The 13,987-nt window shown below is 49.8% G+C and overlaps 1 protein-coding gene across 3 annotated transcripts in view; it reads right to left on the reverse strand.

Moving 5' to 3' along the window:
• Positions 1-13,987, reverse strand: part of LOC148521401 (DNA topoisomerase I, mitochondrial-like) — a 136,071-nt gene that overhangs the window by 67,383 nt on the left and 54,701 nt on the right. For 2 of the 3 annotated variants that reach the window (XM_088475217.1, XM_088475218.1), the window contains one exon: positions 6,412-7,421. In XM_088475217.1, the coding sequence (XP_088331343.1) occupies positions 6,412-7,421 (1,010 nt within the window). Of the gene's footprint in view, positions 1-2,122; positions 2,266-6,411; positions 7,422-13,987 lie in introns of those variants that run through there. The other variant, XM_088475219.1, reaches the window with a different exon arrangement.

Here is a 13,987-nt window from a genome sequence, read left to right on the forward strand (position 1 = left end):
ATTACATTCCTGCAGCCGTATAATGATCTCCTCCCACCTGTAATACAGACACCTGACTGACCACATTACATTCCTGCAGCCGTATAATGATCTCCTCTCACCTGTAATACACACAACTGACTGACCACACAACCTGCAGCCGTATAATGATCTCCTCCAACCTGTAATACAGACAACTGACTGAGCACATTACATTCCTGCAGCCGTATAATGATCTCCTCCAACCTGTAATACACACAACTGACTGACCACACAACCTGCAGCCGTATAATGATCTCCTCCAACCTGTAATACAGACAACTGACTGAGCACATTACATTCCTGCAGCCGTATAATGATCTCCTCCAACCTGTAATACACACAACTGACTGACCACACAACCTGCAGCCGTATAATGATCTCCTCCAACCTGTAATACAGACAACTGACTGAGCACATTACATTCCTGCAGCCGTATAATGATCTCCTCTCACCTGTAATACACACAACTGACTGACCACACAACCTGCAGCCGTATAATGATCTCCTCTCACCTGTAATACAGACAACTGACTGACCACACAACCTGCAGCCGTATAATGATCTCCTCCAACCTGTAATACAGACAACTGACTGAGCACATTACATTCCTGCAGCCGTATAATGATCTCCTCTCACCTGTAATACAGACAACTGACTGAGCACATTACATTCCTGCAGCCGTATAATGATCTCCTCTCACCTGTAATACAGACAACTGACTGAGCACATTACATTCCTGCAGCCGTATAATGATCTCCTCTCACCTGTAATACAGACAACTGACTGAGCACATTACATTCCTGCAGCCGTATAATGATCTCCTCCCAGCTGTAATACAGACAACTGACTGAGCACATTACATTCCTGCAGCCGTATAATGATCTCCTCCCACTTGTAATACAGACAACTGACTGACCACATTACATTCCTGCAGCCGTATAATGATCTCCTCCAACCTGTAATACAGACAACTGACTGAGCACATTACATTCCTGCAGCCGTATAATGATGTCCTCCCACCTGACGGAGCACATTACATTCCTGCAGCCGTATAATGATCTCTTCTCACTGATGGGACCAGCCCGGAAGACCTGCAGTTATGTCACTTATTGGATTCATAATGTTGACATAAAAATTCAGCATGTCGACAGATGTCAACAATGTCTTTTTCAGAGAAGTATAATTCTAATTTTAACCATGTCGACATCATGAACGTAACGGCATATGCACTGCACACACTGCAGGGAGACACAGCCGGGGCTTACCACTGTGACACACACACACACTGCAGGGAGACACAGCCGGGGCTTACCACTGTGACACACACACACACTGCAGGGAGACACAGCCGGGGCTTACCACTGTGACACACACACACTGCAGGGAGACACAGCCGGGGCTTACCACTGTGACACACACACTGCAGAGAGACACAGCCGGGGCTTACCACTGTGACACACACACACACTGCAGGGAGACACAGCCGGGGCTTACCACTGTGACACACACACACTGCAGGGAGACACAGCCGGGGCTTACCACTGTGACACACACACTGCAGAGAGACACAGCCGGGGCTTACCACTGTGACACACACATACACACTGCAGGGAGACACAGCCGGGGCTTACCACTGTGACACACACATACACACTGCAGGGAGACACAGCCGAGGCTTACCACTGTGACACACACACACACTGCAGGGAGACACAGCCGGTGCTTACCACTGCGACACACACACACACTGCAGGGAGACACAGCCGGGGCTTACCACTGTGACACACACACACTGCAGGGAGACACAGCCAGGGCTTACCACTGTGACACACACACACACTGCAGGGAGAGACAGCCAGGGCTTACCACTGTGACACACACTGCAGGGAGACACAGCCGGGGCTTACCACTGTGACACACACAGACACACTGCAGGGAGACACAGCCGGGGCTTACCACTGTGACACACTAATACACACTGCAGGGAGACACAGCCAGGGCTTACCACTGTCTGACACACACACTGCAGGGAGACACAGCCGGGACTTACCACTGTGACACACACACACACACTCTGCAGGGAGACATAGCCAGGGCTTACCACTGTCTGACACACACGCTGCTGGCCATTGCTCTCTGTACAGTAATGGTCAGGGCTTTGTATCCCAGCTGCCGAGCAGCGCACGTCCTCAGCTTCCAGAGCAGTGCACAGCCATTCATCACACCCCGCTCAGACAACACTACTCTCCATCTCTGCTGGGAACAGCACGTGTGCCACTGACTAATGACCTTTCCCCTATCCAGCATGCTTCCTGAAAACCTACCAATCAGCACTCAGCAGTACAGGGGCATGCTGGGAAATGGAATTCTATAGGACACCGAGGAGTAAATAAAACACACATGGTCAGAACAGCTGAGTGCAGCAGAGAGCCAGCCTCATATGTATACCAGGTCCCTGGTTACTGTAATACTAACACGAGACACAGCCCAGCCAGCCTGCTTACTGACCCCGTGTAAGGAGCACTGTACACACACACACTATATCACTTACAGATGTACTACAGGATGCATCACCGACATCTCCAGACCACAGAATTGCCTCTGACAAAGGGTTAAGGGCTTGCGCTGAAAACGATGCAGCTCCCAAAACGCAGCTATGCCGTGGGTTGAAGTACTATTAATGAGATGGTTGGGGTTGATATGATGTAACCTATGCTGGCTAGTAAGTGCTCTGCTTCTCTATGACGTGTCCACAGGCCATACTGCGATTTCATGTATGGTAACTACCAGCCCCAGTGAGCAGCTTATTGTGTGTGACTAACGGGACAACCATTCTGTAGTTCTGTCAGGTCCTCCTGGTTTCTGTCCATCTTTATTCCAACAGAGATTACTCTTATACTACAAAACATAATTCTGACCACAGCATTCTCTGAGATTACATCCAGTCTCCTCTCCTTCAGGCACTGCCTTCCCTCGCCTCACCAGCTTCCTCTGCCCACACAGCCTAATGCCCCTCTGCAATCAGCTTTACCTCCCTGACAGCCATGCCTACCCTCGCCTCACCAGCTTCCTCTCCCCACACAGCCTAATGCCCCTCTGCAATCAGCTTTACCTCCCCGACAGCTCTGCCTACCCTCGCCTCACCAGCTTCCTCTGCCCACACAGCCTAATGCCCCTCTGCAATCAGCTTTACCTCCCTGACAGCCATGCCTACCCTCGCCTCACCAGCTTCCTCTCCCCACACAGCCTAATGCCCCTCTGCAATCAGCTTTACCTCCCTGACAGCCATGCCTACCCTCGCCTCACCAGCTTCCTCTCCCCACACAGCCTAATGCCCCTCTGCAATCAGCTTTACCTCCCCGACAGCTCTGCCTACCCTCGCCTCACCAGCTTCCTCTGCCCACACAGCCTAATGCCCCTCTGCAATCAGCTTTACCTCCCTGACAGCCATGCCTACCCTCGCCTCACCAGCTTCCTCTCCCCATACAGCCTAATGCCCCTCTGCAATCAGCTTTACCTCCCTGACAGCTCTGCCTACCCTTGCCTCACCAGCTTCCTCGCCCCACACAGCCTAATGCCCCTCTGCAATCAGCTTTACCTCCCCGACAGCTCTGCCTACCCTCGCCTCACCAGCTTCCTCTCCCCACACAGCCTAATGCCCCTCTGCAATCAGCTTTACCTCCCCGACAGCTCTGCCTACCCTTGCCTCACCAGCTTCCTCTCCCCACACAGCCTAATGCCCCTCTGCAATCAGCTTTACCTCCCCGACAGCTCTGCCTACCCTCGCCTCACCAGCTTCCTCTCCCCACACAGCCTAATGCCCCTCTGCAATCAGCTTTACCTCCCCGACCGCTCTGCCTACCCTCGCCTCACCAGCTTCCTCGCCCCACACAGCCTAATGCCCCTCTGCAATCAGCTTTACCTCCCTGACAGCTCTGCCTACCCTCGCCTCACCAGCTTCCTCTCCCCACACAGCCTAATGCCCCTCTGCAATCAGCTTTACCTCCCCGACAGCTCTGCCTACCCTCGCCTCACCAGCTTCCTCTCCCCACACAGCCTAATGCCCCTCTGCAATCAGCTTTACCTCCCCGACAGCTCTGCCTACCCTTGCCTCACCAGCTTCCTCTCCCCACACAGCCTAATGCCCCTCTGCAATCAGCTTTACCTCCCCGACAGCTCTGCCTACCCTCGCCTCACCAGCTTCCTCTCCCCACACAGCCTAATGCCCCTCTGCAATCAGCTTTACCTCCCCGACAGCGCTGGCTATAAGGCGGCCAATCATTTCATCCCTGCTAAATGTAAACGGCAATTTCTTGCTTTAGGTTCTCCTGGATGGGTGTGGAATAGAAAGTAGACGTTCAGAATGTCGTCACCGGACTGTTGACAGTCGGCATGTCGACCATGTGGTTTTCCATAGTGCTCTTAACTAACCCTAAACCCAACAGCAGCCTAACCCTACAAAAGGCTAAAATCGGGCTTTGACATTGTGTCAGTCACCATTCTGGTGTCACAGTCTGAGCAAGAGCCTCCAGCTGTGTGTCTCACACCGATCACATACAAATACTGTACTCTCCGGCCTTCAGGACACTGACCTATCCTGGTTCTCATCCTATATATTAAATTACTCTTTCACGGATCATTTCCCTGGATCCAACACCTACCCCTTTCCTCTACCACAATGCTTGCTGTAATACTCTCCACAATATTCTACTTACCCCACACAGCTGGGAGTACCACAATGCTTGCTGTAATACTCTCCACAATATTCTACTTACCCCACACAGCTGGGAGTACCACAATGCTTGCTGTAATACTCTCCACAATATTCTACTTACCCCACACAGCTGGGAGTACCACAATGCTTGCTGTAATACCCTCCACACTATTCTACTTACACCTCACAGCTGGGAGTACCACAATGCTTGCTGTAATACCCTCCACACTATTCTACTTACACCTCACAGCTGGGAGTACCACAATGCTTGCTGTAATACTCTCCACACTATTCTACTTCCACCTCACAGCTGGGAGTACCACAATGCTTGCTGTAATACTCTCCACACTATTCTACTTCCACCTCACAGCTGGGAGTACCACAATGCTTGCTGTAATACTCTCCGCTCTATTCTACTTCCACCTCACAGCTGGGAGTACCACAATGCTTGCTGTAATACTCTCCGCTCTATTCTACTTCCACCTCACAGCTGGGAGTACCACAATGCTTGCTGTAATACTCTCCGCTCTATTCTACTTCCACCTCACAGCTGGGAGTACCACAATGCTTGCTGTAATACTCTCCGCTCTATTCTACTTCCACCTCACAGCTGGGAGTACCACAATGCTTGCTGTAATACTCTCCACACTATTCTACTTACACCTCACAGCTGGGAGCACCACAATGCTTGTTGTAATACTCTCCGCTATATTCTACTTACCCCACACAGCTGGGAGTACCACAATGCTTGCTGTAATACTCCACAATATTCTACTTACACCTCACAGCTGGGAGTACCACAATGCTTGCTGTAATACTCTCCGCTCTATTCTACTTACACCTCACAGCTCGGAGTACCACAATGCTTGCTGTAATACTCTCCTCTCTATTCTACTTACACCTCATAGCTGGGAGTACCACAATGCTTGCTGTAATACTCTCCTCTCTATTCTACTTACACCTCATAGCTGGGAGTACCACAATGCTTGCTGTAATACTCTCCACACTATTCTACTTACCCCACACAGCTGGGAGTACCACAATGCTTGCTGTAATACTCCACAATATTCTACTTACACCTCACAGCTGGGAGCACCACAATGCTTGCTGTAATACCCTCCACAGTATTATACTTACATTTCTTTAAAAACCTTATCACTTAATTAGCAGCTTCATATTAAAGAATCAGCTCCATGTGCAGGATACCCAAATATTCCAAACCTCACACTATCACCCTCTGTGTTGGCCCACTTTACTGACTCTTTCTGCCATTTTATCTTGGGTGTCATCTCACCACCCTGAATCCATTCCTTAAAAAATGGAGCAAATAATATCCCCAGCAGCCAACAGCAGTGACCTGACAACCCCATCCCACAATAAACTATACCTGTCACACTCGCTGCCTAGGTGTTATCCTTCACTGTCCTTTGTTCCCCACATCCCATCTGTATACAAAGCCTGTTAAATACATCTAAGAAACTCCTCCAGAATACATCCATATCTCACATAAGACACTAATGCATACACACACTGATCATTGCAATAGTCTCCTCACTGGTCTTCTCCATATATCAGGTTCTCACCACTACAATCCCTGCAGCTGTTGTATAAATAAAAATCTCCATGTAAGATCCGGCATCTACATCACAGACAGCAGGCTTGCCTTACACACTTACCATTTCCACTTCGACTCGGCTTCTTTCTGTTTTTCCTCTTTTGTTTTCTTGGCTTTTGTAGCTTCTCCTTCGTCCCCACTCTTCCTCTTTTTAGACGCGCTCGTTCTGTCTTTTCTGGAGTTGCCCTTCCCTTCTTGTTTGCTCTCCAGAGGCTTATCCTTGCTCACATGGCCATGCTTTGATTTCTTATGGCCAGCCTCTGATTCCTCTTCCCGATCCCACAGTTCTCTCTTTGCCCCTTTGTTGCCGTTTGCGCTTTCCTTTTTCTTCTCTTCTTTAGGTTTTTTAGCGTCTTTGTCCATCTTTGTCCCTTTATGGTCTTTTTTCTGCTTGTCTTTCTCCTCAGTGTTTCCAATAACTTTCTCATGGGACTTTCCCTTGGCCTTCATCCTTTGCTTTCGGTCATCAGTGGGTTTAATTTGAAATAGATCTAGGTCCACCAATGTTACTGTATTTCCCTTTAAATTATTTACATGCTCTTTAACCAGCAAGGGAACGTCTGCGGTATCTTCTTTTATGTGGTCTTTGTTTTTAGTTTTACCTTTTTCCGAATGGTTCTTTGCATGGTCTTTGTGCCTCTTCTCGGTGACGTCTTCAGGTTTGTTGCTCATGGGTGGTTTCCCTTCTGTGGTTGCTCCCTTTTTGGCAACTGAGCTCCCAACCGGTTTCTCCTGGGTGGACTCATTGTCTACGTAGAACGACGCGCTGCCTTCAGATTCTTTTTTAATGTGATCTTTCTTTTTGTGCTCACGATGATGAGTTTTCGCTCGCTGCTTGTCCTTCTCGTCGCCAGTCTTCTCTTTTTTCTCTCTGCTCTCATGATTCCCTTTGATCTTTCTCTCGGCATCATCTTCCTTCGATCCCTTGTCTGATTTTTTGTCAGTACCATCCTTCTCCTTGGTTTTCGGCAGGTGTTGGATATCCTCCTTCTCAGATTTGGTCGCCATGTCCTCTCTTGCTTTCGGCGCATGGTCACAACTTACGGAAACGTTACCAGGTAGCTCCTCACACTTATGGTCAGGAATTTTGAGTAATAAAAAAAAAAAAAAGGAATTTGAAAACAAGAGATATGGTAAGAACTTACCTTTGTTATCTCTGTTTCTACGAAGTCCATAGGGTCCACAGGGTTGACCTTGGGGTATAGGTTGGGAACCAAATCCGGGCACCACGCAGTTAAAGCTTTTAGCTCCCAGGATGCACTGGGTCCACTCTCCCTATAACCCCCACCCCCAAGCCAGAGGCACCTCAGTTTGTAAGTAGCCAAAGGCCGGAGGAGGAGAGAAAAAGAGAGAGAAAACTGGAACACTCAATAACCATACTCACCGAAATGGGAGACGGAAAACCGGTGACCAGCCACACAGCCCATATGAAGCCAGGTGCGTCAGGGCGGGCGCCCTGTGGACCCTATGGACTTCGTAGAAACAGAGATAACAAAGGTAAGTTCTTACCATATCTCTTGTTTTCTACTTCAGGGTCCATAGGGGGTCCACAGGGTTGACCTTGGGGATGTCCCAAAGCAGTTCAACCAAGGGTGGGGACGCTCCTGTGCTGAGAGGAGAATCCGTCGCCAAAAAGGAAGCATCCTGAGAGGCAAAGGAAACCAATGCCTAGAACCTTAAAAAGGTGTGGACAGAAGACCACGTGGCCACCTAGTAAGGCAAAACAGCCGAGGCGCCACAGCGAGCCGCACACGAGGGTCACATGGCCCGAGAAAAAACAAGCATCAACAACAGGAAGGCCTACCCATGGGTAGGCCCCTGAGGAAGACCTACGAGGCCATCCAAGTCAACATTTGGTTATAGGCCGGCCATCCTTTCCTGTGAAAACCAGAAATCTCAGACCACCAATAAGGAGTCAGATTTCCGTAAGGAACCTGAACGGATCACATAAATCCAAAGAGGCCAGACCACAGTCAATGAGGCCACACCAGCCGAGAGGACTGGGGACAGAATGGCCGTACCATAAGTTCCAGAATAATATGGAACCTGAAAACCACTAAGAAGAAACACAGGGCGAGAGCAACTCCCACCCTGACATGATGCCCTCCAGAAGAGGGAGCCACATGAGAACGCTCCCAATTCAGACACTCTCCTGGTTGATATAAACACCCTGAGAGAAAGAGAGAGCCTAAGCAATAGACCATGTAATGGCTATCACAACCAGCGGTTCCATTGACTGTCCCCGGAGGTAACGAAGAACCACTACTTACTCCCAAGGAGTCCCTATGGAGGACAAATGGAGGCATAATCAAGAAAACACTCCAAAGGATGAACTTGAATACCAGAGTGAAGCAATTCCATATCTTAACCATACTGACAGTGTAGAGATCCGCACTGTCAGGAAGACCAGGCCAAGTGTGAAACCCAAGCCAGCCGGAAGGAATGCCAGAATATCTGGAAATCCTGGACACCGGAGGATTGTATCGACAGGTACAATACCATAAGATTTATGGCTGCCACAGTTTGTGGTAGGTCCCAGCAAAAGCTGATCCATGTGCTCTAATCATTCCAACGATGACAAAGCCAGGGAAGCCGTAAGACCACTGTAAGGACACAGTCAAAGACAAACGACCCAGGTCCAAGGCAAAACCAAGGACCCTGAGACAACAGGTCCGGGCAGTGAAGCATCAGGGATGGAGTATCGATGTAGAGACTCCGAAGATCCAAGTACCCCTGACATCTGGGGCAATCAGGAGCCACCAGCAGGAAAGCATCTCCGTCTCGATTGAAAACACTTCCAAAGACCTCGAGGAAGAAGGGAGACCGGAGAACACAGGTACACAAAGTGGAAGGACCACTTCACCGACAAAGAGTCGCTGAAGTTTGCTTCAGAATCCCCAGAGCTGAACTGTAACACCATAGTGTGATAAAGTCAGAAGGCCATGAGGGTCACCTCAGGGGGGCCCCCCCTGCTCACCAGGAGATGAAACCTCTCTTGGGGAAGAGACTAGTCCCCGGGATGCACGTCGTGACGGCTGAGGACTCCCGCTTCCCAATGGAGAGCTCCTGAAATGAACGCTGCCGAGATGGTCGGGAGGAGACCCTCGGACTATGTCCGAATATGTGACATACCTGTCATTGCCACCCAACGAACAGTGTTGCTAAAAAGGAAGCCACTGTCCTGACCCTGTCGGACTGAACCTTTTCAGGTTCACCGGGAAACAAGAGTTATGCCAGAGTAAGTTAATTGACAGGGTGGAATCGACAGACGTCCAACTGCACTGAAAAGGATTCGGTCCAGACACTGTCCCTAGCAAAGAAAACCCTGGACGAGATGGCCATAGCCACCCGGACAGGGACCGACTTGCCTCCGGAGAGAGCATCATCGTTTGAACAGTTATCCGACAGAAAAAACTCATTCCATCTGGAGATGAGCCAATTATGGAAAGGCCTGGAATGGAACTGAGCCCATTCCACCATGCATCCCAGAGTGTAAAGACATCTGTCGACTGCGCAGACAACCATGTACTCCTAATGGAAGAGAGGAGATTCCGTCTTACGCCAGAAGAATTCTCAGATTCTGAGAATCCAGCAGGGATCCTAGATGAAGAATACCCAGAGAGGGATGCAGGGAGGACTTTTTCCCCGTTGATTAAACGTCTGCACCCTGAAGAAGCCACAGTCATCCTGACCTGGCCGTAAAGTACCCCGGTGATCCCGCTAAGAGCAGGAGGCCGTCCAGGTACAGGAGCATTGGGATATACTGAACAGAAGAACTGTCAGAAAATCCAAAACGCTGGTAAACCCCTGTGGGGCTGAGGACAGTCCCAACAGGCAGAGCCCGAAAAATTGTAAGTGTTGCTGTGATACAGCAAACCTCAGCCCATGCTGAGGAAAGGTCTCTGTAAGTACCCGTAGGCACGCGTCCTGTATATCCAGTGATACCCTAAAGTCCCCAGGTTCCAAACATCGTATGATGGAGCATAGGGATTTCCTCCTGAGCCCAGGTAGCTTTAGGAACTGGTTCAGGGAATTGAGACAGAGAACAGGCCAAAGAGGACCATTCAGCCACCGCACCAGAAAGAAAACAGAACAACCAGTCCCTCACTGAGATAGTGGGGATGGCCCAATTAGCTCCGCTTACCGCAACAACTGCATAGCTTTCTGGATCTGTAAGGCCCTTGTAAAGAGGGCGTACCCTCCTACCCACGTAGCCGCGGCAACTTGACACTAATACCGGGCGAACTGAGAAAATCGGTATCTCCCAGTTGTAGGCCTGTCCCGTCAGACTGAAGAGATATCCGTAGGTTCAGAAGCAGGATCGGCTGGCAGTCCAGGCCTGCTCGGTACTGGATATGTCGGCCCTTGTAGATGCCGACAGTCTACGAAGAAACAGACCTTTAGGCTGACCCAGAGGACAAAAAAGACTTAACAGACTTAGTCTGAGGCCTTGTAGTGTGCATAGCTGAAAGCGGTAAACTTGTCGTTAGTAATACTGCCAATGTTTTTACAATCTTGTCAAGGTCAGGACCAAACAATATCAACCCTAAAGATGGTATCTGCACCTCTGCATTCTCAGAGCGCAGCCATAGGGTATTACGGAGGATACAGTCGCAGCCGGAACTCTGAAAGTTAGGAGACTGGTATCCAATATAGGCATGTCCACCTATGACAACTGCATATATTACATGAGCGACCAAATACATTTGAACCCCCGACGTGTTGGAGGGGAAAAAACGTTACAAATGCATCAACCCAATATGCAATAGTATTAACCAACCATGCTATAGCCATGGTAGGATGGGTAACAACTCCTGAAAGCAAGTATACTGATTTCAGGCAGAGTTACCACCTACGGATCCGAAGAATCCGACCACGCAGGAATGGGAGGCGTAGTAACGTCTGTAATCAGACGAGTAACACGCCCATCCCCCCCAGGAGGGGCTCGTGATGACCCTCAGGGAATTTGGGACAGGAGGCCAAACACTGTTGTAACACCTCCTATCTGGCAACAGCCAGAGTCCCGCTATGCGATCCACCCGCTAGTCAGCAACAGGTAACCCGAAGGCACGCAATACTGAGGGTGTATGATACAGGTGCAGGTCAACATTCCCTCTAACCAGAATGGACCTGCTACCAGCCCTAAAGCAGGGATAATAATACCTGAAATAGGCTTCCCCCCGTGTAAGAGGGAAAGAGCCCCGAACAGTACCCAGTTCACGGCAGAGCCAACTGGGAAGTAACCACAGGGCGTCAACCACGCCAATTAGAGTTTCGTAGAAAACGACATCCACCCAGGGTGGCTGTTGTGGTAATCCCTGCAAGGGGAATGACAGACTATTGTGGCACCAGGGGGAATTCATATACTGCGAAAAACCCCTGCAGGGAGCGGTAGTCTGTGTCACAGGGGAAGAGTGCAAGAAGCTGCGAGATACCCTGAGATGAAAAGGGCAGTATGGTGAAGTAACCCCAAGTGAGGTACAACAATGGGGCCCGCCCGGCGATCCGCAATTGAGAGGATCCCGAGAAAACAAACCGCCCAAGGGGGTCGTGAAAGAGGCCGGCACCAGATGACGCCACATACAGAACCCTTTATGAGTCAAATCCTCCGCACTAACACCTGCAGCACATGACTTGCAGGATAGTAAAAATGGGTGCAGTATAACGCTCTATCTCCTGGTCAGACATATCTGACCAATCTTGGCGGAAATATTAAGCAGCACTATACTGGTCCTGACTGATGCCAAAAATTAGCTGCAGGGACCCATTTTCAGCGTATGCAACACACAGTTCCATCTAAAATATGGCAACGTGCAGCACACAACAGTATGTGACAAACCACACAAATATTAACAAGTATATAAATGTGAGGTCTCAGTACCACCCTAAGTACAGCTGTATTAGGGCAGATAAAGAAAAGGGATAGATATACACTGACAGGTGAGAGAATAAAGTACAGTCAGCACTAGCATAAGTCACATACAATGCAGATATATACATATATACATAAACATGTCATATAATATACTGCACTATTACACTGCATTCAACTGCCCAGATTCAGTGTCTGGGAAGGCTACAGCGCTGTGTACACTGACCTGATGGTGAGGTACGCAGGGGGACTGGACTCACTGCCATCCTGAGAGATTTCTGCTGCACCACAGAGATAAAATGGCCGCTGGAGACCTCAGAGGAAGCGTGGCCCGCGGAGGAAGCAGCTCAGCGACGCCAGACTATGGATACTGAAAGGCGCGCTGAGCTGAGGGGAGGAGCCGCTGTAACAGGGAAGGCTGCCTCCCCTGGCCGGCTATTAACCCCCGGGACGCCGGCTCCCTGCACCGATCGTTAAGTCCCTGGTGGTCTAGTGGACACACGGGGTATGGGGGGCCCGCCGCCACTGCCGGCGCCTCCGGTCTGTCCCCTGAGACCGGAGGCACAGGACTGCATTTGAAATGCGCGGATCACCGCAAGCGGTGATCCGCGACCTTACCTGCTCCCCGTGGATCCGGCAGCAGTCCTGGGCGCCCGCAGAGTCCGGCTAGTACAGACTCTGGGGTCCCGCTGAGATCCCCAGATCTGTACTGGCGTCTCAGCGCCAGCGGGGTGACGGAGCGGCAGCTTAGACGTCCTATGGACAGTCCGACGCTGCCGCTCTGAAGAGTCCAAAGTCCATGAAAAAACTTTGTCCCTAAAAAAATAAAATAAGCTTAGGGGCTGCTAATCAGCTCCCCCTGCGCTAACGGTGACCCGACTCCGGCCGGGCACCAACTTAAACTGAGGTGCCTCTGGCTTGGGGGTGGGGTTATAGGGAGAGTGGACCCAGTGCATCCTGGGAGCTAAAAGCTTTAACTGCGTGGTGCCCGGATTTGGTTCCCAACCTATACCCCAAGGTCAACCCTGTGGACCCCCTATGGACCCTGAAGTAGAAAAGGAAATTACATTACATACAAAACAGTTTTGCATTTTGTTTTCTCTCAGTATATACAGGATTTGGTGATTTATTTTTTTTATTGACATTAGATAGGAATAAAATGATCATAACTAAGTATAATATTTACACATTATTCTGATAGCTGCACGCAGAACAATACCAGGAAGGAAGCTCCTCTGAGCTATTTGTACTATCTAGCGTGTCAAGCACTGGGAACTTGTTATTTGGGAACGGGACACGCTCCCTGTTTTTAGATTTTTATTATAGTACACAACAGGGAATACAGCTGTCCATCACTTGATATTTTAAGTTTCTCAGCCATGTCTTGTTTTTTCTTTCTTGTAAGTGATTGAGTTACCTCCACTCAGACCATGGGTTCTGCAGATTCACTCAGTGAGACAGGATGGGACCATAGTAAGCACAAAGCATAGTATGCATGTGCGGACTACATTTTTCATTTGACAGGTTTGGCCTGACGCTGGCGCAGACATAACTGTGGATCACCAAAGTTGAGCACCACTGCAAAACTGCAACTTGCTTGTCCATGCATTGTGTGCAGGACCAGGCTGATTCTGCACCCGCCAAATAGTCTATAGGCATCGAATACAGGGTTCCAAGAGCTGCTCAGCATAGCTGCAGCTAAACCCCCACCATCATCTGTCACCCTTCTTCAACAGGATTTTGGTACTTACCGATAAATCCCTTT

Source organism: Taudactylus pleione, unplaced genomic scaffold (assembly GCF_031769625.1).
Source record: "Taudactylus pleione unplaced genomic scaffold, aTauple2 ptg000168l, whole genome shotgun sequence".
NCBI lineage: Eukaryota > Metazoa > Chordata > Amphibia > Anura > Myobatrachidae > Taudactylus > Taudactylus pleione.